The sequence below is a fragment of the Papio anubis genome, chromosome 9, assembly GCF_008728515.1.
Source record: "Papio anubis isolate 15944 chromosome 9, Panubis1.0, whole genome shotgun sequence".
Lineage (NCBI taxonomy): Eukaryota > Metazoa > Chordata > Mammalia > Primates > Cercopithecidae > Papio > Papio anubis.
In genome coordinates this window covers 7287958-7304280 of record NC_044984.1, presented here as the reverse complement: position 1 = coordinate 7304280, position 16323 = coordinate 7287958, and the positions used below count along the sequence as shown (strand labels likewise).

At 51.0% G+C, this 16323-nt stretch overlaps 2 protein-coding genes across 2 annotated transcripts in view; both read right to left on the bottom strand.

Annotated features, from left to right (window-relative positions):
* Positions 1-7134: 7134 nt before the first annotated feature.
* The window catches only part of CLSTN3 (calsyntenin 3), a 29332-nt gene continuing 20143 nt past the window's right edge, over positions 7135-16323 (bottom strand). The window contains exons 15-18 of the mRNA XM_003905908.4: positions 15367-15512; positions 14993-15128; positions 8392-8594; positions 7135-8144 (exon numbers count right to left, since the gene is read on the bottom strand). Coding sequence (XP_003905957.1) covers positions 8004-8144; positions 8392-8594; positions 14993-15128; positions 15367-15512 — 626 coding nt within the window. The 3' untranslated portion in view covers positions 7135-8003. The remainder of the gene's footprint in view (positions 8145-8391; positions 8595-14992; positions 15129-15366; positions 15513-16323) is intronic.
* Positions 8601-12717, bottom strand: LOC103875596. The gene has a single exon (XM_009180118.3). It carries the CDS (start codon positions 10276-10278, stop codon positions 9142-9144), a length of 1137 nt encoding a protein of 378 aa, XP_009178382.1. The 5' UTR covers positions 10279-12717; the 3' UTR covers positions 8601-9141.

The following is a 16323-nucleotide window of genomic DNA, read 5'->3' as shown; positions in this document are numbered from 1 at the left end:
CCTGTTAATGGCCTTGTCTAACCCTCTAATTGAGGGTCATCAGACCCACATACATCTTTTCTCTTTCATACACATCTGGCCTGGCCTCTAAGTCCTCATACTCCTTTAATATTGTCTAGCTTGTCTTCAAAGACCATAAACCTTTCTCCCAGTGAAATTTCCCTCTTTCTTCATCTTAATCAGCCTTTTATTTTTATTTTGTTTTTATTTATTTTCACTGCACCTGTTCCAGAAGAAAGACTAAATTCTATGTTGTTTTGTTGTTGCTGCTGCTGTTGTCTTTAACTAGTTCTTCTTGATTCCTTGAGCAAATCTGATTCTTAGAATGTTTTACACATAGGCATTTTAATTGCCTTCTTGAGCCTTTGGGTTTGCAGTAAGTTCAGTTATCTCTATATCTTAACAAGAAAATGGTATATAATGAGGGATTCTTCCTCCTTTTGATATCTACATTGGAAAAGATATAATACTCTTAGTGGGTAAAGTCACAGTTTCAGTCTCCAAAATTCAACTTCATGGCCAAGGGTTGTATAGGTAACCAAAGCATTATAAAGATTACAATTCAACAGCCACCTTGAGACGGTTGGAAGTAACTCCTCAGAGCTTGTGGACAAGCCTCATGATCTGAGCTCAAGATACCTCCACACTTCACTGTCTCATCTCATGATACAGCTCCCAATGACAGTAAGAAACTGACCAGGCATGGCCCACTTAGGCCTGCACAAAGCTCACACACACATGCTTGGGAAAGCAACTTAGTTTCTTTTTAGATTTGAAGCTCAGGCTGAAAACCTGGCTGAAAAACACAACAGAAAAAAAATCATTGCATCCACCAATGCTTACCTAGAAAGCTTATATTTTTGAGAATCTTTTGAGATTCTGACCATTTTGAGATGACTCCAAAAGACTTTCTATATGGTGAGCTAACCTCCTCTATCTTTGCCTTCCGTGCAGCACTAGGTCACCTTTGCTCATGCAGTTCAAGATCGGCCACAGAAGTTGGAATCCAAAACTCTGTGAGATCTTGCTTACTAAGACCCTAACAGCTCAGTTCCCGTGTGCTAAAGCCCCCACCTATTAAAAAATAATAACAGGCCAGGTGCGATGGCTCACACCTGTAATCCCAGCACCTTAGGAGGCCGAGGTGGGTGGACCACCTGAGGTCGGGAATTCGAGACCAGCCTGACCAACATGGAGAAACCTCATTCCTATTAAAAAAATACAAAAATTAGCCGGGTATGGTGGCACATGCCTGTAATCTCAGCTACTCGGGAGGCTGAGGCAGGGGAATTGCTTGAACCCGGGAAGCGGAGGTTGTGGTGAGCTGAGATTGTGCCATTGCACTCCAGCCTGGGCAACAAATGCGAAACTCTGTCTCAAATAATAACAATAGTAATAACACTGTGCCTGTTTAAATAATAACACTGTGCCTATTTAAAACAGCCTGGCAATGATAGTCACACTCCTATGGACATTAGCCATAGTAAGCTTCTGTGAGCTGCCAACGTGAAAAACTCCAGGTGTGTCTGGCTCCAAAGCATGTGTTCAAAACCACAACCCCATGCTGCCTGGGCTTCAGATGGGAGAAGCTTGAGGAATTCTGCCATTCCTAAAACCCCATGCTTTTAAAGACCCCAGCATCGCTGGAACTAAGGATGGTTTTGTTTACCTCCCGGTAATTAATGATAATGATAGCTAACAAGTAGCATGCACTTTACAGTATGTCAGCGCTGCGTTATTCAGAAAAGGTTATCTTATTTAAGCCTCATTCAACCCCTTGGGTAAGTAATTTCCGCATTTATGTGATGAACCAACCCTTAGAGAAGCTGAAGACCAGGAGTCAACACTAAGTTCCTGGCATATGAACACAGGCAGCACTGACAGCAAAGGCCATGTTCTCAGCTCCCTCCCCACCACCACCGCACCCAGCAAAAGGAGCCCTCTGTGCTTTGGGATTTCCTCAAAGCAAAAAGATGGCATAGCAAGAATAGGTCCCTGAGGAAGAGGGGAAGTGGTCCAATGGTCTGGGAGTGGGCTAGACTTTCAGGGGGCAAGTGGCAAGAGCAGCCTGCATCCTTCTTGGGCCTGGTACCCTGGGGCTTTGCGCAGTTGTCCAGAAATTGTGTTTGCCTCGCTTCACTGCTTCATGCCTTTGGACTTATCTTTCCTCTCTGCAGTGCCATGGAAGGAAAACTACTCTCCTTCCAGTGACCTAACTAAAAATCAGAGGTTCTCTCAAATGCTGCTTTTGTCCCCTGGTAATACCGTCTTCCCCCAGAGCCAGCCACACTGCGACTCAAGGAGAAAGGGTAACACAATCCCAACCTTTAAGTGTGGAAGGGAAGAGACCACGTCTGATGGGGGACGTGGGAGAGGGGCGACAGAGCTGGGGTGAGAACTTCTGAAACTGGAGTCAGGTGGCTGAGATTGGATATTGGGACAGAACTTCCCGTATCCTTATGAATTAGAATCCCCACCCAGGAAATACAGGATTCCTACTCCTTTTCCGACAACGCCAGCTCCCCTCCAGCCCTGAGTCTTCATTCCCCCTCTCCTACCCACTGTCGCTAAATTTAGAGCCTCATCTGTCCTCTTCCTGTAGGACGTGAGTATTTTAAGTGCTCCGCAGCGTGGTGCCGCAGCAGAGGCAGTGACGCCAGCACCGTGGAGGTAGGCGCGTCAGCTCCTCCTCGCTGCCTGTCAGACACGCCCACCTGCCCGGGCTCACCCAGCTCTCTCCACACCTGTCTGCCTTCCTCCTGTTCTTCGTTTCTCCCGGGAGGCCGCCAGAGGGAGCACACTGAGAGCCTCCGCGGGTTGCTGGGGAGTTTAGGAAACTGCACAAAGGAACCTAATGGACACACTCATCTCCAATTCACGCTTATGGACATCTCAGGGAAACACCCCAGAGTCTGAAAGCTTCACCGGCTCCACACACAGTCCAGAAGAGCTCCTAGTTGGGGGAGGTCTGGGGATATAGGGCATCTACTTTGGGGAGTCCCTGACACGGACGTAAAATCTGAAGGGAACATGAACTATCCCACAGTACCTAGAAGGCTAGGAGCACATGTGACCTTCCAGGCCCACCCCAGTGAAGCCCCCAGGGTGAAGGTGCATCAGCCCAAAGGCTGCAGGATGGAGTGCAGACTTTGGAAGTGGGTAGAGCCACACCTCTGCGCACCGCCAGTGCATTTGTATCCAGCTGCTCTGACGGCACAAAAGTGAATTTCCAGGACTCCGGTTTGGTGACAGGAAGAAGGACACACTTTGTTCTTGAACTGGTGGTTAACATAGTTGCCTCTAGAGCATCGCTTTTCCTCAAGGACATGCTTTTCATCATGCACCTTTAGAGAAGCTAATTAATTTTCACTGTGGAGAGCGGACTTGAGAGGAAAACAGCCTTCCATTGCGGAAAGAACGATTCGAGTGATGCCAAGGGAAATGTGTTTGCTGTTTCAAATTAAACTGGGAATAGGTGAATTGGAAACTCTGCCCCGGGCCTGATATCTCCAGGCTTTGCCAGCTTCTTGGAGGGAGGTTAGGAAACATCTTTCCAGGAGATCTTGAGCCACAAAATAAAAACTCACGCAGAATCCTCCCTGCTGCCCTTTCCCTGCGTCGCTGGAGCTGGCCTCCTGCCCCGAACCTGATCCCTGCGCAGTGTGTATGTGAGTGTGCGTGTCAGAGAGGGGCAGAGATTGAGAGAGGGAAGGAAGTCAGCAAGTGACAGCAGAGGTTCAGGGCATGTGGTGGCATAAGGAATTCATGGTCTTCTCCAGGCCTCTGGTGCCCATGTATACCCCCACCCCAGGTAACATCTCGATGGGCCCAGTAGTCACACAGGGAGATGTGCTAACCATGGGCCAAGACCTGGGCGTCAAACACTGAGGGTGAAGAGGAGGGCCAGGAAAGGTTACACCAGCAGAAATAATCAGTGGTCAGGGCTTCTGATTCTGGAGAGAGTTTCCAGGAATCTCAGGTAGAGTGGATGCATTTAAGAGAAAACCCATGTCCAGCCCCAGAGGCAACCAATCCAGGAAGGCCAAGAGTCAAGCCGAGGCTGGGCAGACACTAAGAGAAGGACATATGCTACTCTGTGGCAGTCTGCAGGGGTGTGTACATCAAGAGGGAAGCAGAGTTCATGGCAAACTTGCCTTCTCACCCGTGGCCACTACCCCTGACGCTTGAGCTAGAGGTGAATAAGGACCCCCGAGCCTCAAGTCTCAACAACAGTGTAGGGGCTCCAAGGACAAACACAAAAATAGTAGAAGCCACTTGGCATCTGCTCCTCTTCATGGGAAACTGTATCTCTGAGACAGGGTAGGTGAGGACTAAGAGGATGACAAGAAGGAGGAGGGGGCTGAACTTCACCCACTGAAATTCAGGACACCAACTATTAATAAAAACTCTCCTTCAAGCCCCTTTGAGAACCAAAGCTCTCAGATGTCTGAAGTCTGTGATCTTTCGAGCCTCTGGAAGACTCTAGGCAGACAGGCAAGGCGGCCTTCCATGCAGTATTACCACAGACCCTGGAGCATCAGCTTGGTGTCTATCAGACCCGGACTACCGGAGAGGCCACTGCAGGGCGTCTGCTTGGCCATGCTCAGCCCCTGGACCTCCCATGCCGTGGGCCACCAATGGAGGTCTCCTCTCTCTTCCTACCAGTGACTCTTCCCTGAGTCTGAGAGTCATACACATCACCTCAGTCACCACTGACTGAGCCCCTACTGTGTGCCAGGCCCTATGCAAATTGCTGGGGATACAAAGAATCTGTGGGGAAACAGACATGTCCCACAGCTTTGTAGTCACTACCATCATGGAGGCATGAACAAGCGGTCCCGAAGCACAGCAGAACTCCTGGAAGAGGCAATTCTTGAACCAGGTCTTCAGTAATAGTAGAAGACTGGCCCGAGCCACCTGGCCAGGTAGGGATGTGCCGGGAGAACCATACCTGCAAAGACACAGAAGAGCAGAGTGCGTGTGGGAAGCGTGCATGATGTCATGACCCCACGCAGGGGGTGCTGAGGGTGTGCTGCAAAGGCCAGAGAGAAGGAGGAAGGCAGGACCTGCTCCATCTGGGTTAAGGGGCTAAGGCGTCGGGACGCGACCCAGGCCTGTCAAGGAGGTAGGAAAGTTGCTATACCGGAGAGTGGTCCGGTCGCGCTCGTCAGGTCAAAACAGGGTCATCAGCTCCGCTCGAAAATCGCGTCGTGAAATCGGCAATCGAAAACCAGTCGAAAAAACAAAAGAAAAAGACATCGAAAAACAAAAAATCGGCTCAAAAATCGACAAAAATCGAAAAATCGAAATTAATCAAACTCAATCAGCTCAATCGGCATCATCGAAATCGGCATCAAAAATCAGCTCGAAATCGAAAAAATCAAAAAACAATCGAAAAATCGGCAATCGGCAATCGGCACTTCAATCGGCATAATCAAAACTCGAAATCGGCAATCGAAAAATATCAAGCAATCAACAGAAATCGAAAAAAAACTCAAAATCAATAAATCGAAAAATTTCATCGACTCAGTCGGCGTCGAAATAAAGAAATCGGCACAAACCGAAAACAATCGAAAGTCAAAATAAATCGAAATCAGCTCAATCGACAAAAATAAAATCGAAAACAATCGGCAATCCGGAAATCGAAAAGTCGGCAATCAAAATCAGCAAAAAAGAAAATCGGCGTTTCAATCGAAAAAAATCGGCATCAAAAAATCGAAAAATCAATCAATCAAAAGTCGAAAAAAATCGCTCAAGTGAAAATAAAATCAATAAAGAGGAAATCGCGCTTCAATCGGCAATCGAAAAAAATCCGTCGAAAAACAAATCCGGCGTCGAAAAATCAAAAATCGGCATCAAAAATAAAATCGGCGTCAATCATCAAAAAAAACTCGAGAAATCGGCAAAAAATAAATCATAAAACTCGAAATCGAAAAATTTCAATCGAAAACTCAATCGGCAAAAATCGGCATCAAAAAACTCGAGAATAAAAATCAAAATCATGATTTTAAGGGAGTAGAACAACAGGGTTTCATCACCATTTGGCCATCGGGTTGAGGGAGAGGGAGGAATCTAGGCTGACTCTCAGATTTCTGGCATAGGCAAATGGGTGAAAGGTGATAGGGATAGGTCACAGAGAAGTTGGGGAAAGGTGGAGTCTGAGGCACAGGAAGGGCAGGTGAATATGCCAATAGGTAGTTGCAAATATGAGTTAGGAGAGAGATCCAGGTGGGAGATAAAAATATGGAGGCATCAACACACAGCTGGGAGTTTGCAGCCATGGGCAAGGACAATGGTACCTCGTAGATATGAGAACAGGCGTCAGGCGGAGCACCCACCTCCACCCCAACTGCGCTACAGGCAACCGCAGAGAACCAGGAAGAGCCTAAGGATGCCCTACCCCCTCGTGCTGCAGGAAGGAACTAAGACTTGGATCCCTGGTATTTCCTGGGCCAGGACAGCACCGGAGGGATGCTCCCACCAGCAGTTCACTCTTCTGAAATAACCCCTTCGGGTTACCATCCTTTATCACCTGCGGGTTAAGTAAGACCTGGGTCAGAGAACTAGTGGCCCAAAAGGCTGCGAAAGGGCCAGACTCTGCCTGCTGTCAGGCCAGGGGCTGGGCCAGCGTGGAGAGGGCTGAGGCCATTCAGCAGCCATGTGAGGTGGCCACGAGGACATGGGCAAGGAAGGCAGATATCCCCTGGGTCTGAACCTTGGCCAGCAGGGAAGGCTCAGCCTGGGAACAGTCTCTAGATCCCTTTGGTACAAATATCAGGGTTGCCTGCTTTCTCCCTGGGGACACCCAGCAGGGAGCCCGTGTGCACAGGCAATATGTTCCAAGTTATGGGGTGGGGTTGGCAGCGCCCCTACAAGGCACTGGGCTATAGAAGATTCCCTGAATCTTCTATACTTTTCCAGGGGGTACTGAAGGAAGGGGGCGTGGGAACCTTCTGCCCCAGCTTACTTTCCAGGTGATCTGGCATCCTGAGGACTTACCCAGTCAGGCCCTCAAGATCACCAGCCCTGCCCACCTCACTTCAGCCCTGCGCAGAGACCAAAACAGCCCCTGAGGCCTCAGAGCCTCCGTCACGCCCACACAGGACCAGGCAGGCAGGAGACACCTCACAGAGCTTTTTTTTTTCTGATTGTTTTATTTGAAAACCCTAGGATATGTCCCTTCCCTCACCACACCCATCCCCCCGCCCCTGCCCCAGGACATGACGATGCCACACACACACACACACACACACACACACACACACACAAGGCCGTGAGCTGCACACGGGAACACAGGGGCTGCACTCACGACAACACTGAAAAAATATACATTATATATATACACCTGGGGCCCCCACATCCCCTCCCGTCCCCGCAACTTGGCCACACCAGGTCACAGAGGAGGGGCCAGGGCTGCAGGACCTCAGGACTGCAAGGGCAGGAAGGGAAACAGGACAAGAAAGGAAGGAAGTTGGAAAAGAGGGAGAAGCGGGGTCCCCAGACTGAAATGGAAACGGGGTGGGGCGATCATAAGAGAAGCAGGGACTACGGCCCAGCTCAGGGAGCGCTGCAGAGGGAGAGAAGCTTCCCATGGACAGGAGAGAGAAGGGAAGGGGAGAGGAGAGGGTTTCCTTCAATCCCACTCCCAGCTCCAGCCCCAGCCATTGCAATCGTCACCCTCTCCCCAACACAGTGACTGCTAAGGGGGCAGATGCCACTGGGGGTAGAAAGGCAACTGAAGTCCAGCCCACTTTCCAACCCAGCCAGCCCCAGTGCAAGGGGCACACCAGGAGCATGACAGCCCAGAGGCGAGGGATGGGGGGCTAGGGGAGGGGCAGGGCAGACTCCAGAGGGCCCGCTGGGGTTTTGAGATGAAAGGAGGAAAGGTTCTGAAGCCTGTCTCCCTCTTGGTCTCTGTTCTCCCAGAAGGTCCTTCTCCCACGTCTGGAGTGTCTGTTTCACCAGGGCAGAATTCTCCCTCTGCGTGGGGAGAGGTGTCGGGCTCAGTAGCGGTGTGGGGGGGTCTCGATGATGCGCCTCTCGTCGCTGCTGGGGGAGTCGGCCACCTCCGAGTCACTGCTGTCCTCGTCCTCCTGCTGGCCCCCGGCAGCCCCTGCCACACAGGCCTGCCGATTCTGGTAGGACTGGAGGGCGGGAACAGAGAGGAGAAGGGATCAATGGCCTGCACACACCCCAGCCTCTCTTTCAGGGGCCACACTTCCCTCGGTCCCCTTATCCCCTTTGCACCCCCTTCCCTGCCTGGACCTCTCTCCCTCCTGCTCACTGCAGCTCTGCGAACAGCCTCCACCGGGGCCTGCCCCTCCTCAGGAGTTCTCCCAGTGTGTGCTCCACAGTCTTGACCCTACAGAACCCCCTTCCCCGGCCTCTCACCTCCATGGGGTTCACAATGATGGTGAGAGCTGAGTCATCCCAGAAGAGGTCGGGGTCCTTGGGGTCACTGGAGGCCCCTGGAGGCCCGCCAGCCCCTGAGACGCGGCGGTGAAGGGAATGGATGCGCACCAGGCCCAGGACGACCATGAGTACCAGGAAGCCCACGCACACCACAATGATGAGGGTCGCGGCGCTGGGAATCACTGCAGAGAGAGTGCGGGGGGGTGAGCAGGACGTGACCAGACACACCTGGGGGCACTCAGACAGGGGGCTGGGTAGGAAAAGAGGCAGCCCAGGCTGAAGGAGTCCCAGGGCAGAACCCACAGTGGCCGAGAAGAGAGGAACACCTGGAGAAGCCAGAAAAGAAACAGCCCGCCAGGAAGGGCAGGAGAGGGGAGGAAGGGAGCTGCTGCAAGGTAAAGGGACAAACACAGAGGGTGGCAGGTGTACAGACAGGCAAGGGCAGCAGGGGAAAAAGACTCTCAACCCAACACTGTCATGAACAGCCCTATTCGCACAGGACAGAGGGCAAGGACTGGAATCTGCCCCTGTCATTCCACCTGTGCCTTCCCCAGAGACCACTCAGCCTAGGAAAGAGGTGCCAGTGCCCAGTGAGGGAGGGGCGGGGCCACTACATGAGCTTGGCTGTGCAGGAGGAGACGCAGCTCCAAGTCTGGCCTGGCTGCAGGAAGAGGGCACTAGCACCTGAGGCTGGGGACAAGTCCAAGGGGCACAGAGCAGCCCCTTCCCTTACCCACCTGGGCTGAGCTCATTCCATGACACCTCCCTTCTCCTGGTCGGCTTGGGGCTCCTGGACATCTGGGGTTCCTGCTTCCCCAACATCTCCCCCTGAGGCGTACCTGCCTCCCCCATGGCTCTGCCATGCTTCCGGCCCTGCAGCCCCACTTTGATGCCCAGGTTCAGAGGGGCATGGACCTTCAAAGGCAGTGAGACACAGAACGGCGTGTGCACTCTCACACGGACCTGAGAGCTGATGGCAGCAAAGCACATGTGCATGCACAGGTACATGCTCAGGAAGATCGTGTGGGCACACAGCTGCACAAAGATCGCCACACCCCACACCCGAGCCAGGCCTCTGCCAGCCTGCATGCCGGCCCACACCAGCCACCTCGCCGCCTGCTCACACAGCGGGAGTAAAGGAACGCGTCTGAGGGTCTCCAGTAAGGCACAGCAGAGCCATATGTGCAGCGTCACCCAGCTCCCCACCAGCTGGGCAGACCAGGCAGCCCCCTGAAGGAAGATGTAGACACTACAGATGTGGGCCGTGAGGGCCACAGAGCGAGCCACCGTGAGCACAGCCCTGCCTGCTTCCTGCACACACACACACAGCTCTCGGAGAAGCACAAGGAAGCAAAGCAGGAAAGCCCACAGCCCCAGGGACAGCAGGTGGAGGTAGAGACCCCACACACGCACCCCCAAGCCCAGGGCCCTTACGGGCAGCTGGGTCACTACTCCCCACATGGGTGCACACCCCTGCCCACCATGCATGCACACGGCTTCTCCCTGGGCAGTCCGTTGCTGAGGGACTATTCCATGTATGTGTGCCCCAAACACACACAGAGACCAGCAATCACACAAGCAAGCTCCTAGAAACATACACACATCACATCCCAGCCCCGTCCCCAAATTACCTACAGCCTGAGACTCATGTGTCAATAGACAGAGCAGAGCGTAGGGAAGTACATGGCCCAGGAGCTCCCCTGCGCCCACACCCACACCCTGCTGCAGCGCCCCCTCCCCAGCAGCCAGCACACTCCGCTGCCACGCACGCCAGGGCCAAGCAGGTGTGTGGAGAACGCCCTGCCTGGGCAGGCCACACACCTCCCTGAGGCCGCCCTGATGGCTGTCTGCCAAGTTGGTCCCCATCCTGACCCGACCCACAGCCCACTTGAGGCCACTAGCCAATTAGAACAGACTCTGCTGGGGCACACTCCCTCGACACTGGTTCCAAGGTGAAGACAGGACTGGCTGGATCAGTATTTCCCAACTGCCTGGGAACGGGGGATGAGGGAGGAGGGGACAGAGCTGCCTCTTCTGCCCATCGGCAGAAAATAGTGCCTCTCAGGTCTCCATGTCAACAGACCAGACCCAGGGGTAGTGCCTCCACTGGCAGATGGGCCCGGTGGCTAAGCCTAGGCTCTAGAAGGAGTGGTGACCCCAGCCTCAGAGTGGAGGCCAAAGCAGGTGAACTTGCTGTAAGCACACAATGGTGATGAGCGAAAGCTGGTTTGTGCCTTAATCAACGCAGTGTCCCTCCGAGCTCCTGGCCTAATGAAGGAAATGACAAGTTGATTGCCAGGACAATAAGAAATGACCACAGGAAAGACAAAATGCAGACACTGTATCTACAAGCAGACAAGTCTGGTTAATTAGTTTAAGATGAGTCAGCAGCCCAGGGAGATGGGAGGATTTTTAAATCAGCTACAGATAAAAATCAAGGATTTAAGTAGTACGGTCAACTTTTCTTGCTACATAAGATGTGAGCAGTTAATTCCAGCCTTGAATGACCTCCAGAGCCAACACAAGGGGTGACTTAGCAAATGGCCTGTGGGATTGCGAGGACACTGTTGGAAGCCCTGCCCACAGCTCCACATGGTGCCCTCTGCGAAGAGCCCCGGGAGAGATTTCTTTCTGCTCACAGTCCCGGGGCTTTTCATGAAATAGCGTTTGGCTCCATCATGGCTTTCAGAACTGCTCAGGTTTCCTTTTGCTTTAGCTTCAAAGAAGCTCAGAGTCAAAATTCTGGCCCATGGTAGCAACTGCACGGCATCTCATAGTATGCATGTTATGAGCTGACTTTATTCCCTGGCTTCATTTGATCTTTATTTCATCATTACCTGTTCCTCCTTACTTCCTCATTCATTTTCTTTCTGTCCTATTGCTTTCTAACTCTGCAAAGCTTCAGATACTTGTAGGAAACAAAGGAGGAAAATTATTCCCAAACTTTTAAAGATCACATGGGATTTTTAAAAACCACTGATACATGGCTCCCACCCGCTAGACATTCTAGGGTGTGATTTAGGTGCCAAGAGTTTTTAAAGCTCCCCAGGTGATTCTGGCAGGCATCAAAATTTGATATGAGTAGATGGACAATACCCTCATCATCTTGGCTCACTCTTCTTAACCAACCTTATTCTCTCTAACCGTAAACACTCCTAACCACCCATCTACCCCCAGTTCTCAAATTCTCATTCTCTCTCACGCCCATCCCAAACTCCCTTCTACACTTCAGGTCCAAATGCAAACTCTACATGTGCCGTAAAATCTCCCCTGACTGTTCCAGTTTACACTGGTTCCAGTTCACATGGATCTCTCTTTCTCTGGTGCACTTAGGAGATTTAGAGCGATGGGCCTCTGTGCCACTGGAGGAGATCATGCCTCTCACTGCTTCTGCATGTTTAGAATGGTTTGATATTGTGAAACCACAATTCTGCAACACCACTCGGCACTTGTAGGTGAAAGGGAGGGAGCAGCTTGCGGAGTCAGAAAAGGTATATAGAAGAGGTTTTATGCAATGAACGGCCTGTCAGCTCAGGCATGCCAATCACCAGTGCCCTCAGGGAAGCTATGAACTCTGTGTCCTTCTCAGGCCAAAATAGGAGAAGAAGCAAAGGAAAACTGCTGCTCTCAACTGAAATCTGAGGGAAGCTTGATCAGCCTGGACATGAGCTCAGAACAAAGGATGGGGAGACTGGGCTTCACTGTGGGGAGGTGAAAGGGTGCCATGTGCAGACACTGCTCCAGGGGCCGAGGGGTGAGAAGCGCTGCCCGCCAGGCCAGCCCATGCAGGGCAGCTGGACACTCAGGGGAGAAGGTGCTGGGCTCTTAGAACAAGAAGTCCCTCACCTCGGGCCTTATACCAAAGAAAGTAAGGATCGAGAGTCTCACCAGGCTGGGCAGCACCCCTATCTACCTTGAGCCTAATCAGAGTAGCAGGACCTAGTATCCAATCCAGAAAAGATTGAGTGGAATGATCCCCAATGAAAGAACTGGAGAAAGTGCTATGGAATCACAAGAAGGAAAAAAAATACATAGCTGGCCTCAAGAGTTTATTTGAAATAAATAGGTTTGGTTTGCTAACATGTCTCTATTGACTAAATACTGTGTGAAACTTCTCTGAATCTTTGCAGCTTGGTTATGCCTTATATTCCCCGCGAATCCTCACTTCCACCTACTTGCTATAGTGAATCACAGTAGAACACTGAAAAAGGCCTCTGCAAGTCCACACGCGGCGGCTCACACCTGTAATCCCAGCACTTCAGAAGCTGAGCCAGGATAAGTGCTTGAGCCCGGGAGTTCAAGACCAGCCTGAACAACAAAGTGAGACCTTGTCTCTATAAAAAAAATCTTAAAAATAGCCAGCATAGTGGCATGCATCTGCTCCTCGGGGGGCTAAGGCAAGAGGATTGCTTGAGCTCAGGAGTTTGAGGCTTTAGTAAGCTATGATTACCACTGTTCTCCAGCCTAGAACAAGACCCTGTCTCCCCATCCCAAAAACCTCTGCAGTTGTTTTCAGAGAAAGCAAGGAAGAAGGGAGCCAGTCCCAGAAAAAAGAAAACATAAGAGACAGCGTAGGTGGTGGCCGCTGCAGGAGGAGAGGAAGCCAGACTGAATCCCTGGGGGCATCAGAAGAGCTGGCCTCTGTCAGAAAACCCTGGGAAGCCCCTCAGGGGCTCCCCCTAATTATGTACAACTCTAAAGTTACCAGACTAATCTTTTTTAAAGCATCCAACATCTGGCGAGAGGGGTGAGGGCCATGGTTAGTGCACAGACTGAAATCATGCCTCCTGGATTTAAATCCTGGCTCCACTTACTTTCTAGCTGTGTGAACTTGGGTAAGGCACTTGAACTCTCTGTGCCTCTGTTTCCTTGCCTGTAAAGGGGATAATTCTGGTACCCATTTCATTGGTTGTTTATGATGGCTAAATGAGTTAATATGCGTAATCCCCCAGCACGGTGCCTGGCACATGATGAGAGCACCCTGTGTTTGTTATAACTATTATTACCATCCCATATATTGAAATAAGCTCTGTACTTTCACGTAGTATTCACAGACCACGAACTTCTTCCAGGAAAGTACTCGTGGAATCCTTTGAGAATTGCCTTAAGAGCCTGTGGCACAACCTTTTGACTTTTTTCAAAGGTGACCAATCTATGGCCTTTGAGAGTGGGTTTAATGTTTAAAAACTTAGAACTATATCCAGAGCCAACTTTGGCAAAAGTGGATGATGAAGTTGAGTAACACTGAACAGGGTCAAAAGCAAGTTATGTCCAAAAAATAACAAAAATAAATGCACCTCATAAATTGGCTCTGAAAGCAATTCTAAGAAGGGGTTCCAAAAATCACTTTCAACAACATCAGCATCATTAGCGATTTTTAATAACGTGGGAGAATACTTGTTTTATAATATGAAGTGTAAATATCAGGTCACAAAATAGGTTAATCCTAACTCTATAAAAAGGAAAAATTAGGCATAGAAAAAAGACTGGAACAGAAAATCTCACATTATCAGTGGTTTCCTCTCTGATGAAATTATGGCTGATTTTTCTTCGTCATCTTCTTTTTTTTTTTTTTTTTTTTGGACACAGAGTCTTGCTCTGTCTCCCAGACTGGAATGCAATGGTGTGATCATGGCTCACTGTAGCCTCAGCCTCCCAGGCCCAAGAGATCCTCCTACCTCAGCCTCCCAAGTAGCTAGGACTACAGGCAAGTGCTACCATGCCCAGTTAATTTTTTTAATTTTTTGTAAAGACAGAGTCTCACTATGTTGCCCAGGCTGGTCTCAAACTCCTGGGCTCAAGTGATCCTCCCGCCTCAGCCCCCCAGTGTGTTGGGATTGCAGGCATGAGCCACTGTGCCTGGCCTGATTTTTCTTCTTTAAAAGAAATATTTGATATTTATTTTCTGGTTTTTCTACAATTATGCAACTCAAAAGTTGAAAATAAAATTGCACCATTGGTAAAGGACCATGACTGGGAACCTTTTGGACCATGGCCAGGTTGCTTTGAAGGGCAGCTTTGAAGGGCAGCACTCCATCTGAATGTAATGCTTTGCATATTTGCGTATATTTTTTAGAAATATTCTTGTGACTGCACACATAGCACATAATTTTACATGTAATAGTACCAATTCTCTCCTTGGGGATAGGGACTGTATCTACCCTATAAATCATTTAGATCATCTTAGGACAGTGCTAGTACACAGTAGGTGCTTAGTAAATGCTTGACAGCTTCACCACAGAGGATCCTAGGTCCAGGGCTAATTTGATATTGCTTGGGGCTGGGGAAGGAGGCATCATCAGGAAAAGCAAACACTTCTAAACCCACACTGACTTTATGATTCCAGGAACAAGCACCCCTACAATGACACAAGGCTCATGTTCTTCACAAGGGAAAGTGAGTGATCCAAAGGGAGAGAGGGATTGGTCCGTAGCTGTCAACTAAGGCAGGTATCATAGGGGAACAGAACCCATTGCTCCACCCCCCTTGTCCTCTCCCACAGGTGGAGGGGAGGATACTTGTCCCAACCCACTCACCTGCCACCTTCCCCTCCCTGCCCAGCCCCACCAGGCTTACGTACTGGAGTTTCGGTGGGAGCTGGCCAGGCTGTGTCCAGCCATCTCAGGCGGGGGCTGGTGCCCACGGTGCAGGAACTGCTGGGAGCTGAGCACGTGGCTGGGGTGGGCAACCCGATTCATGCTGTGCAGGACATTGACCTGGGCAGAGGGAGGCCTCCATGGGCACACATGCTTCTCCCAGGTCCTCCCCACTTCTCTAGAGCTCAGCCCCATCTCCTAACTACCGCCCCCATCGCCTTCTTCTCCACCCACCGCAGGGTCCAGCAGCCCTCCACACTGCCATGTCCATGCCCACCAGCTAACATTTTGAGTCCATGCCACCTCAGCTCCTTTCTGGGGGTGGGTAACTGCGGAAGGAAGGAGACTCTCTAGGTACCTCCACGATGAATTCATTGCTGGAGTAACGGCCATTCATTTCCGAGCAGGAAAGCCGGAATTTCCTGGCGTAGAGGGCAGCTCCGTGTCGCAGCCGATAACGAGCCTGCCTCAGGATCTCTTCATACACAGTGATGCTCTCCACCCCTGGAGATGAGGAAGCACCTCAGGGCAGGTCCAGTGGAGGCAGGACCTGGGCAGGACCCTCTCTCCTGGACTCCCACCAGCTGACACCACACAAGCTGTAGAGCGGGTCAGCCCCATCTCTGCAGAAGTGCGACCTAAGGTCAAAGGGAGAGATGCTGCCCTCCATCCCTGCCCGCTCTGCCTAACTAGGATGGAGAGATCAAGGCTCCGTTTCCTGCTCTGTAGGTTCTGAGGAGGAGTGGAAAGAAGGAGATAAAGACATCCTGAAAGACAGAAAGCGAGATGGCAAGCAGGAGGGAATCTGAGAAAGAGGAAAACACAGAAGTCCTCAGTGAGCCCTGGAAAGGAGTGGAAATAGAAGGGAACTGGTTATCTCCACCTTCTCCATTCTCCCTCCTGGCTTCCTTTGGAAACTACCAAATCATCCCTCCCACTATTCACTAAGAGATGAGCACTTCTTGTAAAGCTCTGGTGTGCACGTGAGATGAGAGAGCTGTACAACAGAGATGACCAGTAACAAACAGTTAGAGGGTTAGAAAGCTGGGCAGAGATGAGCCGAAGGAGGAGAGGAAGGAGAGAAGCCTGGATGGAAACAGGAGTGGGACCAGAAGTGGAGGTGAGCTAGGCTATGCAGAGGAGCAGGAAGAGAGAAGCATTCGGAGCCTAAACCCAGCACACCTCCCCTAGGGACAATCAAAGCCAGAGGATCTTCCAGGCTAGGAAAATGCAAAACGGCACTTGTCCACATCCCCGGACCTGGAGGAAGGACCCTCTGGGCTTCCCAGGCCCTTACTTTTCAGGAGGGGCCCAC